We start from the raw sequence: 17023 nt of genomic DNA on the forward strand, positions 1-17023 counted from the left end.
GGTTTTCTCTTTGCCAGTGAGTGGGCACCTACTGCATTCATTAGATCATTCTCAAACTTTGCCTCAAACCAGAATGCTGAAGGACATCACTGATTCCTTTCCACTAGGCACGTAGCACTAAGATGAGGTTGACATCACCTAATTCACCTTTGTTAATGCGTTGCATTCTGAACATTCTCAATAATGTACATTCTGTGGCCAAATAGATAGTAAGGTGTAGGACGTGAATCCGTTTTTATAAGTCCTCAGAATGCTCAGGAGAGTGAGGGTTCATAATGCAAGCTTTAATAAGTGTTATCTCTGAAAAGCAAAATTCTAAAATGAAAAATGCACTCACATTTAAAGCCACAATAAGGGAGAAATACTTTATAATGTCTTATTGATTCCCTGGAACTTTCTTTTTTGTCTAGCAAATGGAGTACATTGTCAATAAGATTGTATCAGATTCGTTTAATAAAGTCAGGTGCCAAAATTACATGAATGGGATGATTGAATTAGCATTTTGTGATTTTTAATCTCACAAAGGGTTTATTAAGTGCAGCTAGATACCTATTAAACAACCTTCTTTTTAATAGCTACATGAGAGGCTTGAAATTAGGTTGAAAGTACTTACTCATATTCTGCCAAGCTTTCTTGTTTGTTTGAATGAGTTTTCACAGCAACATTAGCTCAGATGGGTCAGAATTTTGCATTTGTGGTGAAATTTTTTTTATTTATGATCAATTTGAGGAAGAACCATGGAATGATATTGGAAGAAGCAAACAGCCATACACTACTATACTCAACTCATATGTGCTAGTTGATGCATTCTAATCTGGAAAATATTCTTGTTTGAATCCTTGGCCCATTCCTACTTTGTGACATATATGATTATGCCTTTCTCAGTGCTTTCTCCTATGTCTAAATTGCCCAGATCTCACCGTTGTCAATCTAATATAATTACTCCTCAATTATCTGTCCTCTGAAAGCCTAAATACTGTGTGTATTGTGTTGGGAAATGTTTGCCCTTAACCTTTTATTTATTTGTTTGCATGTATAATGGCTTAAATTATAAGATTTTTGAGGTTGGGATTCATATTCCTTTATTTCTCTATCTCTTGTTAACACTTACCAGTGCATCTGATAACTAATAGTTGCTCAAAAATCATTTGAACAAATGATTAAATAAATCTCAATTTGAACATCCTGAAGACAAATCAAATATAACAGTCACTATTAAATTCCAATCATCACGGAGCATATTGCAAGGGTACAAGTCAAATCTATCAAGTATAGAACATAAATGTCTTAACACAATAATTAAGTAAATGAGGTGAAAGCTATATTAATTAGTTTAATGTAAGCATTACAAATTGTATAAAAAATCAACACATTGTACCCCACAAAAGCATAAATGTATTCATGATCTATGTGTACATGACTGAATAAAAGAAAAAAATAATAAATTCCAATCATCATACACCAGTCATCTGAGGGTAACCTGGATTCTCTCTTCTTCAGCTTGAGCAACCATGCCCAGTCCCTTCAAGAGTTCCTCTTACCGTCCCTTCTTCATAGCTTTCTAACCTCTCCAAGGCACTCATCAGCATTGCCTCATCATCCTGGCTCAGACCCTTCCCAACTTCTCCTCTGATTCTTCCTCGTCCTGACTAGATCTGATCATAGAATCCTCCATTTGAATCCTTCATCATCTTCTTAAACATAACACAGCTGATGCAAGTCTTGTAAAATCTGGTGTCTTCTTTTTGACCAGGATCTTCTGTTACCTCTCTGCACACAGCTCTCTCGATTCTATTCACAATGACTTTCTTCCAGTTCCTGAACATGGCCATGTTTCTTCAAGGAACTTTGCACATCCTTCTGTGTGGGACATACTTTAATCCTCAGTATTTTCTCATTGTTCTTCAAGGCTTGCCTGAAACCTTAGTCATGGAAGACTCCATGGATCCTCCAGATTTATATCTGACAGTGTGATGAAATTATCCTTTGCAAACCTGCCATAGAATTGATTTATTTAGGCCATTATTTACTGTTTATTTGTAGTGGTTCCTTCTGTAAAATCTGAGCTGTATACGGGTATTAGTATTCATTTTATTCACTGCTCCGTGTACCCATCTCATTGCCCAAGGCCTTATGTTTTTGAGAACTCAATAAATAGTTTTTGAGAAATAAGTGAAGAAAGAGATACTGGATATATAATAGGAAAGAGAAGTGGAAACTAAGGCCCTCGTAATTCGGAGAGTAATAATTAATTCTCGTGTCAGTGTGACCTTCCCGTTTGGTGGCCATTGATTGAGATTCCTCTTCAAGGATAGTTTTTCCAGGTACTTTGTGCGCAGCTTTCCCTGTTGGAGAGTTCCTTATACTGTCTCTTTTTCCTCTGGCAGTGGATGGACAGTGGCAGGAGTGGAGTTCGTGGAGCCAGTGCTCAGTGACGTGCTCCAATGGGACCCAGCAGAGGAGTCGCCAGTGCACTGCGGCCGCTCACGGGGGCTCCGAGTGCAGAGGGCCCTGGGCGGAAAGCCGAGAGTGCTACAACCCGGAGTGCACAGGTGAGGCCTGAGTCCTGCACAGAGAGGGCGCCGACCACTCACAAAGTGTGACAGGACCATGCCAGGCGGCCATGGAATAATGTCATAATAATTATATGTTTCTTCTAGGTGAAGCCAGTTATACCAGAACTTATTCCACTGCTAATAAAGTAATACAATTTAGGAAGTTCTGAGATTAAATACCAAAATATGACGGTTAGCACTGAACTGGCATTTTTTTTTTTTTTAACCAGTAAGGTTTAATGTCCATTTAGAGGCACTGACACTCACATATGAACTTCTGTTAATCACAGTGCTGTCTCTATTTGGCCAGTAATTTAAATATATGAATAAAGTTTCTTCATGGTGATAGATTGTTAAAAATTGAAGGGACAGTAATGCTCTCAGATTTTAAAATTCCCAAGCATAGGCGGAGACACTGCTATTGACCGTGCCACCTTTCTTTCAGCCAATGGTCAGTGGAATCAATGGGGTCACTGGAGTGGTTGTTCCAAGTCCTGTGACGGTGGCTGGGAGAGGCGGATCCGGACTTGTCAGGGTGCGGCGATCACAGGCCAGCAGTGTGAAGGAACGGGCGAGGAAGTGAGAAGATGCAGTGAGCAGCGATGCCCCGGTGAGAAGGACCCGAGTTTATCCCCAGGGGAAAGCTTTACAACCTGAAAAAAAAAAAAAAAAAAGACTTTACAATATTATCATTGATTCAGGGCAGTACTTTCTCAGTGAAGGATTATTAATAATCAGTGGAAGTTGACTTGTTTCTATCACATATGGGGCAATCTCTGTTTGTCTGTCAGAAAATAGTCCTGTAAGTTTTTAAAGGACTTGTTGCAAAATGAAATTGAAAAATGAAAAATGCTATAATATAAAGGTAGCCTCACTAAAGAGTGTAAGACTGGTTATAGTTTAAATTATTTAAGGGTACTTCCAGTATTTTATGGAATACTAGTTTACTGAGAATGCGAAACAACTTGCCTTAGATTATCTATGTTAGAAATATAAAAACATGAGAGTTAGAAAGCTGAGTGAGAAGATAAAGACATGGTGTTAACCGCCAGGCCCTTTTTAGTTTTGTTGCTGGTTATTCCCTCCTTGATGGGTGACCTTGAGTATTTCATTGACCTGCCCTTGCCCTGTTTTCTACTGTAAAAACACATTCCCATGTGGAATACCATTTCAAGTGACAGCAGAAGGTCTTAGTTATTAATGAAAGCATGGCATTTTCTGCTACATTAGAAAACCCTACGTATAACCGTGGAACTGAAAGAAAAGTCAGAAGTTGCCCAAACTTTAGAGTGCATATTTTAAAAGGTCATATAGAACAAAGACTCCTTCCTAAACATGTATTCAGTCCAAACTGTCATAAAATATTACTGACGCACCGAGCACTTAATAAATAAGTGAAAATCAGGATTTTAGAATGATATGAACAATTTTCTTAGTAATTGTTATGGTGATTTGAAAGTCTTCTCAATTTATAGTATAAGTAATATAAAGGCTGAAATAGGAATGCTAACTATATGACCCTAAAAGTAATCCTTCCTGACCACAGAGAGGAACTCTAGTACAGGAGAAAGCACGTCCACTGTGGAAAAGAGTTATTAATAAATGCAAAAATTGAGTGTGGTAAAGAGGTTGATAGGATTTCAAAACTTCCCAGTGTGATATGAAGACAGTGCCGAACTTGGAGAACCTGAAGACTCAGCAGGGCGTCCTCTTGCTCGGAGTAACTGTAACTCTTTCTGCACAAGCTAGCTGATCTCTCTAGTTCCTAGGGGGACAGTCAGAGCAGCTAGTTCCAAATCTTTGAGTTTCCTTTTCAGTTCAAGAAAGGTACAAATTTTTGTCTCTATCTGGAGTGACGACTTCACTTTAAAAAAGCTAAAGTAGTCTAAGAGATATCGAGGAATCCAAGCTTTGTATTTCTCCATAGTTAGAATTCTGAAGACTTCTCACAGTTCGGCAGCGAGAATACCAACAGAACTGGATTTTAAAAGTATGAGCACTGGGAAATTGTTCCTGTGCTACACGAGAAGTAAGGAATATTAAACAAAAACATTTATTTTGCCTGGGGAGAAATGTCATTAGAGTAGTAAACAGGATTAAATACAACATCTTTTCATATCTGAAGTTCCCTAAAGCAGTCTGAGCATAGCAAGGCTCTTAACTGGTCCTTTAAAACCGTCTTTCTTCTGCAGTTAGAAAGGTAAGGGTAAGACCATGGCCATCAAATTTACAAAGATTGCCACCTGCTGTTTGGAAAACATTTCACAAATCTATTTACAGGAAAGCTAGTATACCTAGTATGCTAGGTTTGCTTGCTGGCTTTCATGATTTAAGGCAGGGTGAGAAATTATCACATAAAACTGAAAAAAGTTCCGTTACCCTATACATTTTGGGTATTATTAATGTTTTCATTTTACTTTTCTCAGTAATATGATTTGAAGAGAACCATACATTACTTACAAGTACACATGTGAATAAAAATCACTCTCACAATTAAAATGAATTCTTGACTCAGTACCATCATTTATATTAGTGCTTGCACAGAGGCCACAGAATATACATCACATCTTATCATCCCCCAAATATTTTATCAAAAGAGCTGCATTTATTAATAACTCTTTTCCATAGTGGACGTGCTTTCTCCTGTACTAGAGTTCCTCTCTGTGGTCAGGAAGGATTACTTTTAGGGTCATATAGTTAGCATTCCTATTTCAGCCTTTATATTATTTATACTATAAATTGAGAAGACTTTCAAATCACCATAACATTTACTAAGGCAGCTTTCTCTTTTTGTCAATAACAAAACCTCAACTAATTTATTTCTTAAAAAACATATTTTTCTAGTATTATTTTTAGGACCATTCGTAATTTTTCTTCAGATTTCTGGAAACAACTACTATCTATTTTTATGCTTCATTGAATTACAATGCAAAACAAATTAATCAAATGTGCCAAGAGATCCTCTGTTGTCAGGAAGGAGAAATATAATATACACACATCTTTGTCTGGGTAATTAATGAAAATAATGATTAATCATCTGAATTTAATCTAAAGCTGTTATGATGTCTACAAAAAATGGAAAAAAAAATTTTCCCATTGAGATTAGGTTATTTCTTTATTGGTAAATAGATTTTTTAAAGTATTACAAATGGCATCCTTGATCACCAGTAAGATAGTGCTTTCATTTTTATTACAAAAAAAATTGCAGAAAAGAAAAAATTATTTTAAAAATTACTGCTAGTTGAGAAACAGAAAAACTGTAAGGGAGATATTAAGTGGCCCAATTTTTAAATTGGTCAAATACACCAAGTAATGATTTCATTTATCTCCATCTCATTGTATTCCCTCAGGCTTTGAGAGTTAAAATGGCAGGCTGGTAACAGCTCCCCTGATTTGGGTATATCTCTCTGATGTGAAACATCATATTTTTAGGGATTTTAGTTTTTGCTATTTTGCTCCAATATTTTCCTGGTTAATATTATTCAGAGAGCAAATGTTACTGCTGGCTTGGCCTAAATTAACTTTCTGGCTGCCTGGGGACCTGCTTGCTGTATTCCCAGGGGAAGGGCTCACTTTCCCTATAGCTGTGATTCTACGATCCATTACTCCTCAGTCATTAACTGCTAAGTTGGAACGCACTATTTATAAGTCACAATTACACTGATGCATACATAAAATTTTCTTCTTGGAATCACAATTGCCTTGTCTATAAATGGTGAGTGAACCCCGCTGGTTGAATGTGTTCAAAAAACTTGTGAAGTAAGGTAGCTTTATCATAAATACACACAGGGATGACAACTTAGACCAGAGCTGTAGCGGTTATTGTGATAGTTATCTCTAAGTAGTCATTCCCAGGGAGGGCAGCAGTAGTGTCGGTGATGCAAAACTTGTTTCCAGCATTATAATGCACTTGTATTAGAGCCCTACAATACAGTAAATCTGGCGCAGTCTCCTTCTCCCCCAGTTTAGGAGAATTGTCATTCTGGGAGTGACTATTCCTCACCTCTCTAAGGTTGTTCTCCAACAGGATTATGTGTTCTCTGGAGACCAGGGAATTATTCATTTGGTTTCTGAGTAATTTTCTTCTGACTTGTCTTCAGTAGGAAGAAAGAATCAAAGTGCTTCCTCTGCACTCCTGTCTCGAGTGCCTGCCCTGACTTCCGCAGCAGTGCTTCCCAGACTTCAGTGTCCGTAGGAACTACCCAGAGAGCTGTGGAAACACCTTCCATGTTTCTGTTTCAACAGGTCTAGTGAGCGCCTGTTAATTTAGGCATTTGCATTTTTTCTTAGGGTGGAGGAAGTACAAGATCTAGCTCTGTTGCCCAGGCTAGAGTGCAGTAGTGTCATCATAGCTCCCAGGCTTAAGTGATCCTCCCATCTTGGCCTCCCCAGTGGCTGGGACTATATTACTATTTATAATTTTTCTATTTTTGCAGAGATGAGGTAGAATTTGCCTTTCTAATGAGCTCTCCAGTGGTACTGGTGATGCTGGTCTGTGGCCCATCCTCTGGAGTGATTTCAATGACCTATAGTAGTAGTAGTAATAATAATAGTGAGATGAAATTTAAAAAGATCTTGGGTGGTCCTCTACCTCTTCTCCACTGGTGAAAGTTGAAATATGGATCACCTCAACTAGATTGCAAAATTTTATTCTACTAATGCTTTTTCATAAATGAGAGATTATTTCTGGAATTGGTTGATAATGAAAATTCACACAATTCATTCTGAGTATCTCTGGCCAACTCATGTTTCAACCAAAATAAGATCTCTTTACAGAATTCCTTAAGAAAAAATAGGGTTATTAACTAATTGTTGTGTGTAAAGAAAGATGTGGTTTAGTCATTATCCATCTCCAATCCCCCATTTTCCTGTTTCATAGGAATAGGAGAAACAACTTGTGAATCATTTGAACAAGTTTGATAAAAAAAAGGCGTTGCCAAGACACCGATCTCCACTAGTCCTGCCATCTTCATCTCCAGCAACTCTCTTCCTGAGCAAGTGTATACGTTCCCTGTCTCTTACCCTCTCAAGCAGGCTCTTAGCTACTATTTACATATATAGATATATCATATTTAGTGTGGAGCTGATGTCAAGGAGGAAAACCAGGTCGTTTTTTGCAATGACCCATTTTTCTCCTCAGGCCCCAGTTCATGGAAAGGTGAATTAATCACTATTGGTATGAATATTTGGTCTTTATTAGAGACAAGTTTAACTAGTTTAATACACTTGACTCTTCTAAATCTTGTGGACCAATGCACTCCATTTAAAGTCCAGATGAATCATAATTCGAAACCCAAATCTATCCGTGTAAAATCTGCATTGAATTTCTACAGAAAAAGGAAAACCCATACTGCCTCATAATGAAATGTTTGCTGAAAGCTTGGCCCCTGCTTTACCTTTTTTCATTCCAAAGACAAGGTTAATCTCAAATCGTACTTTAAAAAGCAACCACTCCATTGGCATTTCTAATATTTTCTGCTAACAGATGTTATCTATATATCCTATAAGGACTTACGTTATTACTTGTTAAATTCCTTAAAAGGTTAAAGCAAGTGTTTCCACTGCGTATTTTTGGACATAGCAAATACTGTCCCACTTACGTGTTCGCACCAGATGTTCACCTAATACCAGCTGTGGAGTTGAGGGTTGACAGTAGGTGGCACTAGGTATTGATTTCTTTCATCTCTCATCTTAAATTAAGGTGACCAGACATCCTGCTTTTGGTGGGACAGTCTCGATTTTTAACAATTTGTCCTGCATCCTGCGGTGTTTTAAAAAAGTCCTGATTTTTGGAAAGAATGCAGGACAAGCTAGGGAAGGGCAGGAGAGTGGGAAGGGAATATACGGTTTCAGCTGCTGAATAGGTTAATGTAACTCCATTTGAGAATGAAGAGGTTAATGTAACAAACTGTCTGGAACAAACAAGTAGCCCGCCCCCTCCAGAGGGTCCCTAACCATAAACAGCTCAGCCAATACCCACCCACCCCACCGCACCCCCACCCCTGTCAATGGTGTCCTGCTTTACCAATGTTAAAATCTGGTCACCTTATCTTAAATGTTCTATGGGGGTCTTGCCAAGTCACCTCAGATAAATTCTAAAAAGCAGGAGATAATTTGGAACTTGAAGCTACCCCACCAGTGAGAGAGACCAACTCTTTTAATGAATGTTTAAAATAAGGTCTAATCCTTGCCTCAAGAAGCATGAATTGTCTTACCTATTCCAGTCCAGCCTTGCAACAAAGCTGCTGAATTTTATGTGCAGAATTAAGAAAGAACCACTAAAGTCTAAAATAATCACTGTGTACACAGGATGGTACCACCACGTGTGTACGGCGTACACCAGATGCCCGTTATTTAACTTGTTGCTATGGGGATAATTGTTATCATAATTTGTCTTAGCAGACTGATCCTCAGAAGAAACTTTGGGAGAACTCTCACAGCTTCTGGCACAGCAGAAACCTAAGCAATTTGTTGTAATCTTATATTACCCTACGTTGTCCAATTTATAAATAATGTGGCAGCATGTTGATCATTCTCAAATTGAAAATACAATTCAAGCAGCACTCTAAAATATCTTTTTTTCTTTCCTTATTTAATCCCATATTGTTGTTGTAGCAAAAAGTAAACCCTTGGAACCATTTAACGATTTAAATTAAGAAAATTAAAGTTAACGTTTAAGAATATCTAGTATTAGCTTTAAAAATGTAGTTTTGAGCTCTGCCTTTACCAAGATTCTTACATAAGAATGTTAGTCGCTGACATTTTCTGTTCCCACTTATTTTTCTCTCCTCGTCCATCCTGACGTGTGAGTGACCTTAAGGTTCTGCCCCCGAGCTCTTCTGTTGTTTTTTTTTTTTTCTCTTTCTCGTCAACTCTCACATCTGTGAGGAATGGCTGCCAGTCTTTATCTTTACGCCTAATCTCTCACAAATATCTCTTGTACCTTTCTTTTTTCTTTTTTCAATTTTGGCTGAGGCTGGAGTTGAACCTGCCACCCCCAGTATATGGGGCAGGCACCCTACCCCTTGAGCCACAGGTGCCACCCTCTCCTGTACCTTTGTAATGTGGGAATCAATTTCAACTGTACATGACCAGGCACATTTTTCTCTCTGACCACCAGATCCTTGGTGTTGTCTGGAGTAATTCCTCATTCTCACAATCCCCTTCCCAGTGAAAGATTCCACTTCCCTCCAGTTCCTTTCCTCAGTGTCCCCTGCTATAGCTTGTCTTGCCATCATCTATTAGTGAAGGATAAGTAGCATAGTGCAAAGAGCATGAAACACGGAATCCAACAAAGTACGGATTTGAGCCTCGGTGGGGATGATGATATATACCCCAGGAAATTATTCCCAGGATGAGATACTATAAAACTATGGCAAATCCAGATATTAAATGGCAGTTCATATACTTTGTCTGTTCCCATACTATAGCGACACCCCTGTTCTCTAATCTATTCTACACAAATTTATCTGATTTCTCTCCCCTCTTCATGGCACAAGACTCACCTGCTCAGAACCCTTCCATAACGTCTCATCATGTGTCCAATCCAGTGCCTACTGGGATCCGAGATCTCATATTCCTATCAGCTCCACCAGCTTACCAGTGTTATCCTGTGCTACTCATTTATACATTTATATTATTGTAATATATATTTGCTTACAGATAATAGAATCAAACAGATGCAGTCTCCAGTTCTTAAGTACGGGGGTTCATGTTCTTTTATAAATTCACTTATTGTAATATATATTTGCTTATAGATAATAGGATCAAACAGATGCAGTCTCCAGTTCTTAAGTACAGGGGTACATGTTCTTCCCTTATGCTGTGGGGTGCACTGTGAACCAGCTGGACTGTCCCTGGGTCCCTCCACCCGCCAACCTCACCTGTTGGTTTGGGAACCCATCCATTACAAGTTGTGCCCTCCCTTAATAATTCTTCTTTCTCTCACAGCCTCATAAGTACACCTTCTTTTCTGAACTCCTATAAACATGACTTGCGCTTCTCTTATTATCTGTAATTGTTAAATGATTATATCCGTTAGCTAGGATTCCAACTCACTGCAGGTGAACTATCTGTTCTCAGTCTCTTGAATTCTTTACCTCACACTTAGCCTGGCTGAGCAAAATAGCTCAGTAGATACATGCTCCTTTTAATGTTTCTATTCCATATCACAAGTGCTATTGCTGAACTAATGAAAGCATTTGTATAAAAGCACCTGAATAGTTTGCAGTGACTGTGATGTTAGTGCCTTACATTTTATCATGTTTTATTCTTTCAAATTTTGTTTGTTAGGCTGGGTGTGATGGCTTACGCCTCTAATCCTACCACTCTGGGAGGCTGAGGCAGGTGGATTACTTGAGCTCAGGAGTTTTGAGACTAGCCTGAGCAAGAGCAAGACCCTGTTTCTACTAAAAATGGAAAAACTAGCCAGGGTGTCATGGTGGGCACCTGTGGTCCCTGCTACTTGGGAGACAGAGGCAAGAGGATCACTTGAGCCCAAGAGATTGAGATTGCAGTGAGCTGTGATGCTAAGGCATTCTATCCAGAGTGATAGAGCAAGACTCGGTCTTGAAAAAAAAAAAAAAATTCTGTTTGTTTATTGAACGGGCTAGCTACTTTTGTGGATGGGAATTTTTATCACATCATGTAGTCAGGATTCTTTTTTCTTTAAAAATAAATTTGTAGCATGATCCTTCTTTGTTTAGAAATAAACTTTTGAGATGCTGGAGGTAGCAAACTCTAATTCTTTATAGCAAGTTACTCTGTTTTCACGGATGTCTGCCAGGCTTATACTTTTAGGCTAGCGCTCCTCACAGGCAGTTCTACCATTCCCTGACTGCCAAGGATTGTTTCCAGGTGTGTCCAGGTGTGCTCAGCTAGAGATCACCCTCCCCCCCCAAAGCCTAAGGGCAGCTGATAAGACAGGAGGCTGTGGCTCGTGGCCTCGGTCTCCATGAGCAGCTTTGCCTGCTTCTCCCAGTGCACCTGTAGATGTTACCACGTTCTCCGTGGGCTCTGACCTTGGGAAGGCTGAGAAGCATTGTCCTCCTCAGCTGTTCCGAGCATAACCTAAAAACACAAGTAAACAAAATTTGCCAGCAAAATCTCGTGCATACTCCATTATAAAACTCGGTGTGACTAAAAGTTAGCAAACAGCTGAAATTTTCCCTCAAAGTGAAAGCTAGCTTTTTTGTTTAATTCACTTTGTTAACAGGCTGAAACTAGAGTGACCATGGTTGTTAAACTGAAATAGAGAATTAAACGATGATAATACTGAATTCGTAAGTGTGTTTAGGGAACACTGTCCAGACCGGGTATTTCACCAGACAATCTGCAGTGCTGGGCTTTTTTTCTAATAAATTGAAAGTTCATGGTCTCCTGACTTCCAGAGTTAGCAACAAATTTTGGCAAAATATATAAATGATGTATTTACCACCACGGGAAAAGAAAAGGGCTCCTGTTCTCAGAGGGGACATGAACTTCTCTGAGAATGGGCTGAGCTGGTGGCTTGCTGAGGTTCACCCCCTCCTAACTGAGCAGCCTTAGTCTTCAGCTCCTCACGTTTAAAAGGAGATTAACAATTCTGTCCACTTCATACAGTATTGTGAGAATATGATGACTTAAAATATGTAACGTAGTTAGAAAAATAACTTGTGGAGATACATAAATATTGCTGGTATAAGGGCATGTTGTTTCAACTTGAGACAGATTAAAAGCCATTCTCTGTATGAGGGATGCGGTTATGAAATGCACTTCACAAACACTCTTCTTTTCCCCTCAGACCTTAGTAGCAGCAGGAATCTTCACTTGAGTGGGTCCCACCTGGGAAATGAGAGCTCTAAGCCACGTGAGCACAGAGCCCGGGTCTCTGTTATTTACCTATCATCCGCTAGCACAAAACATAAGGACTCATGAATTGCCAGCAAGTAAAATTTGAAATGTGGAGTTTCGAGTAATATAGGTTGTTCTTTCTTTTTCTGTCTGCCAACTCCAAAGTTTAGAATCTGTTTCTCTTTAGTGCCGAAATTCTGGCATATAGGGTGAAAACTAATTTTCCACATCCAACTGATTTAAACCCTGTGTAATTTCTGCTATTTTTTTAAGAGACATAAAATCAGTTTGAATAGACAGATTAACAGCTAATCACTAGGTAATTGCTACCTTGTTTTAAGGGAGCATGCTGACTACATACTTGTGACTTCAAGTATGGTGGTCCTTACAAGTGGATTTTTATATCTTTACTCTGGTGAGAGCAGTGAGGTCCTTGAGCTGATGAACAGAGGTGCTATTTCTCTTTGCTAAGGCACTAAAAAAATTGAAATCCTTCATATCTCTACGCAGTAATATGTTTGTATTTTGAGTGCGGGGGGTAACCTGAGCTAATTACGCATTTTATAATTTTATAATTTTTAAAAATACACATTGGAAAAAAATAACATATTAAGTATCTACCTTTTTTCTCTCTTGAGCCTGGGTCCATATATCAGGTGAGTTTGTGATGATACTGAAACATGCTCAGATATCTCAAACTCAAAACTATTTTCCTCATCTCTTCTCTTAAGCCATCTCCTCCTCGTGTGTTAGTTCAGGGTCTAGGACACCAGACATCCGTCCTGGAAACCTGAGTTCTGTCTTTTATTTTTCTCTCTCTTCACCTCTTACATCCAGTTAGCCGTGAAGCTCAGCCCATTCTGCCTCCCAAGTAAATTGGAACCTGTCCACTCCCATTGTCACTTCCCATGATCCCTTGCTTTTTCCTCAATTACATCATTTAGATCAGCACAAGCTGTCCTGTCCTTGGGCTCACTTCCCATCAATCCTTTCTCCATACTGCACATAGAGCATATACATATAAAAAATATAATGAATTTCCCTTGCCCATAAAATAAATGAAAACTCCTTGCTTCCCTGATCATTTATCATCCCTTGCCCTCCTGTAACCACCCTACCTTTACTCATCCCCAACTTTACACTCTGTCCTTTATGAAACTTTCCCCAGTTTCTTGGATACACTCAATTCTCCGTGCCCCCCAGATCTTCCCGTGTGTAGCTCCCACAGCACACTGTATGCTGCCTCCCTGGCCAACTTCTGTTCCTTTACCTCTCCACCTGCATCCTATCTGGGCATCCTCTCTGGACTGTAAAGTACTCTTGAGTAGCGAGGGCTTCCCAGATCATCAGGGGCATCTTACCCTACTGTTTCTCATCTTAATGTCTTTCTGACCATTTGGGGAGTTGAGAGTTGCTGACTATTCATGTTTGTGCTTTTCAAACCATGGGACATTATGAATGTGCAGTAAACATTTGTTCCATGAATGAATTCCGTAAGTAGCATCAAGCAGAAAAGAAAAAAAATTCCCATTCCTGGGGGCTTCATAAACCCAAAACATTAGAAAATAGTCATTTTTAATGTCTAAGCTTTTGTTTTGAGCACAAATGGACTTATTTTGTGTACCAAAAAATTTTAAGGGGCGGCACCTGTGGCTCAAAGGAGTATCGGGCGCTGACCCTATGTACGGGAGGTGGTGGGTTCAAACCGGGCACCAGCCAAAAACGGCAAAAAAAAAAATTTAAGATGTGATCTTCAAAGAATGCCAAATCACCTTTGGTGAGATTTAAAGTGGCTGTGGGATTTCATAGTCCTAATAAAAATCAGAAAACGCTGGTCCAGTTTGCAACATTGAACCTCTGATTTATGATTCTTCTGCTTTCTTTATCATTTCTATACTGAGTTTCTGTCTCCAAAAACGCTCGATGACTTAAAGACTTCACAGATTTGCTACGAGCAGGACGTGGTGTTTGCTGATCTCTCTAGATTTAAAACATGTTTGGTTTTTGTTTTGTTTTGTTTGACTGTAGGTAAGCCGAGTCACTTAGATAGTCACTAAGTGAATCGGACTCAGTAATTGAGCGCTGTGGCTGGACAAGGGAGAATTTCTATTTAATCAGCTTCTTCATTCACCAGACTTAGGACGGATATAGGACACATCAGGGGATTCTAAACAGGGTCCCCTAGGCCCTTACTGAGTCAGGTATAGCCCTCCAAGGCTAGCTTTAATCATTACACGATACCCTGGAAACCTCTTTCGACTCATTTTCAGGATAACTAGACTACCTAACTTCTGTTTCTGCCCCTAAGTGGACATGAATGCTTACTGCAAGACCATTTACAACCCCCCTCCTCTCCTTCCCCCACAGTAAAGACATGAGCCATGCCACACATTTGAGGAGAGGGAGGGGAGATATCCTGGGCAGAAGAAATATGCTATACAGCTGTGAGGTGGGAGCCCTTAGGACCGAGCACCGGATGGGGTGGGGGAGACGGGGTTGGGGCTGTGTAGCTGCAGGAGGCGGACAGAGCACCGAGGATGGGAGCTGAAGAGGCCCTATTGCAAGGATCTTGTAACTGAGGCTAGCTTCGAAGTTAAAGTAAATTAGGACTTTTTTATTTTTACCCAAATAGTGTCCTTTAAAAAAAAAAAAAAAACTCCAATATTGACTCATATTCCCCACACTTCCCACTTCCGCCCACCCTGATTTTGAACCTGGCAGTTTCACCTGCCCGCCCAGTAAACATTTTCCCTTGTTGGCACACCAGTGCCATCTAGTGGTGAACGTTTGCAATGACCAGATATTCGGACCACGCCGTTGGCGTGGGGGAGGAGCACGGAGAAAGGGAACGTCCCCTGCCTGATCCGGCAGGATGTGACCAGTGTTCTGATGCCACTGCAGGTAGATGAAGAAGGTCAAGGTACAAATTGCTTCCTCATTGCTTTATGTCAAAGCTGAATCAGTAAATACTGAAAGCTCCAGCAACATTTTTTATGAAATGTGCTCAAAAACAGAAGAAAATTTGAGTCAGAAAGCATTGAAAACCCAGACAGCATGAGTGAAGCACAGGTGAAAGATTGTAAGTGACTAGATAATGAGGAAGATAACGCACAGAAAAGGGAGGTATAGTTGAACAAAAGGAATAATCAAGTGTGATCCTGATATTAGATTAACCACTGTCCTATCATTATTAAAAATAGACTCATCATTATGTATAGAATTCAATTATGTAGTACACTATTCATGAGGGTATTTTGTGAACTTCAACATTTATTCTGATTTGTCTTTTTAAAATATATTCTATCACAGTTTTGCAGAAACACGGTTATCACTTATTACAGCACTGTCCAACATGACAACTATTTAAAGTTAAATGAAATTGAAAATTCAGTTCTCACTTGCACTAGCCACGTTTCAAGAACTCAATAGCCACATTGGCCTCAGGGCGACCATACTGACCAGTGGATTTTCCATCACCTTGGAAAGTTCTGTTGGACGGAACTGCTGCTCTATTATGTTGTTTCTTCAGTAAAAGTGATTTATTGAACAAAAGTGTTTTGGGCACAAATAATATGCTAGGTGTTATCTCTTAAAAAGCAACATTTGGGCATTGGGGAGGTTCACTCCTATAACCAAGTACTTTTACTCTATTATGTAAATAACTATAATATTGGTGTTTGGGGCACCAATGATATGCTAGGCGTTATCTCTTAAAAAGCAACATTTGGGCATTGGGGAGGTTCACTCATATAACCAAGTACTTTCAATCTATTATGAAAATAACTATAATAGTTGTATAGTCAGTGACTTAAGTTTTAAAAGAAAGAATTCTTGGAGAATATGTCAATTAAGCTGTATTTGCAAGAAAAATAAGTATACCCCCCGAAGAGGGGAGAGAGCATTTTAAGTCAAATATATAAGTTTTGCAAAGACAGACTAGTATGAATATTTGGAGGATGACAACTATTTCCATACAACTAATGAAAAGAAAATATGAGCTGTGATTGGAATTCAAGGTTAGGTTTACCAGAAGGATCTTTTTAGTGCACTGAGTATAGTTATCTCTACCCTGCCAATTTAGGAAAAGCATGGAAGGGTTTTAAGTGGTAAATTATGGGATTAAAGTTCATTTTAGGGATTACTCTATTGATGTGGTGTGAAAATTGGATTAAAGGGCCAGAAGCAGGAGGAACAGTAGCCCTTTATATAGAGTTCGTCGCCACTGAAAGTAGGCGTCATCCTTGAGCCTGTGTTTCCCTCTTTGCCCCCATCATTTTCCACCTCCTAGACTTACCTGTGTGCAACCATGTTCCTCAGTCTTAGTCCAGCTAACCTACTTAAACCCAGCATGGTTTCAGGGAGGAACCACTGCGTTAGCTGCCCCAGTGGTTTTACCCAGCTGTTCAACTTACAGAAGGCAAACTCATCTTAAAATTAAAAATCTAATCATGTCAGTTATTTGTTTAGAACTCTTCAGTGGATGCCTGTCCTGCACTGAGGCTCTATTCTCAGCCTGTCTCTTCAGGCCATCACTCCACACCCCTAGTTACCTTCTTCCAGTCTCACTGCCTTTGAAGCTCTAAGCTCTTCCCTGCTCCAAGAACTTCACCTGGACAAAGTTCCTTCTGCCTGGAGCA

At 39.4% G+C, this 17023-nt stretch overlaps 1 protein-coding gene across 2 annotated transcripts in view; it reads left to right on the forward strand.

Moving 5' to 3' along the window:
- ADGRB3 (adhesion G protein-coupled receptor B3) overlaps positions 1-17023 on the forward strand; it is a 734763-nt gene that overhangs the window by 302927 nt on the left and 414813 nt on the right. For both annotated transcript variants that reach the window (XM_003789674.1, XM_003789673.2), the window contains 2 exons: positions 2388-2552; positions 3001-3165. In XM_003789674.1, the coding sequence (XP_003789722.1) occupies positions 2388-2552; positions 3001-3165 (330 nt within the window). The remainder of the gene's footprint in view (positions 1-2387; positions 2553-3000; positions 3166-17023) is intronic.

The sequence above is a fragment of the Otolemur garnettii genome, unplaced genomic scaffold (assembly GCF_000181295.1).
Source record: "Otolemur garnettii isolate 467f Iridium unplaced genomic scaffold, OtoGar3 scaffold00035, whole genome shotgun sequence".
NCBI classification, from domain to species: Eukaryota; Metazoa; Chordata; class Mammalia; order Primates; family Galagidae; genus Otolemur; species Otolemur garnettii.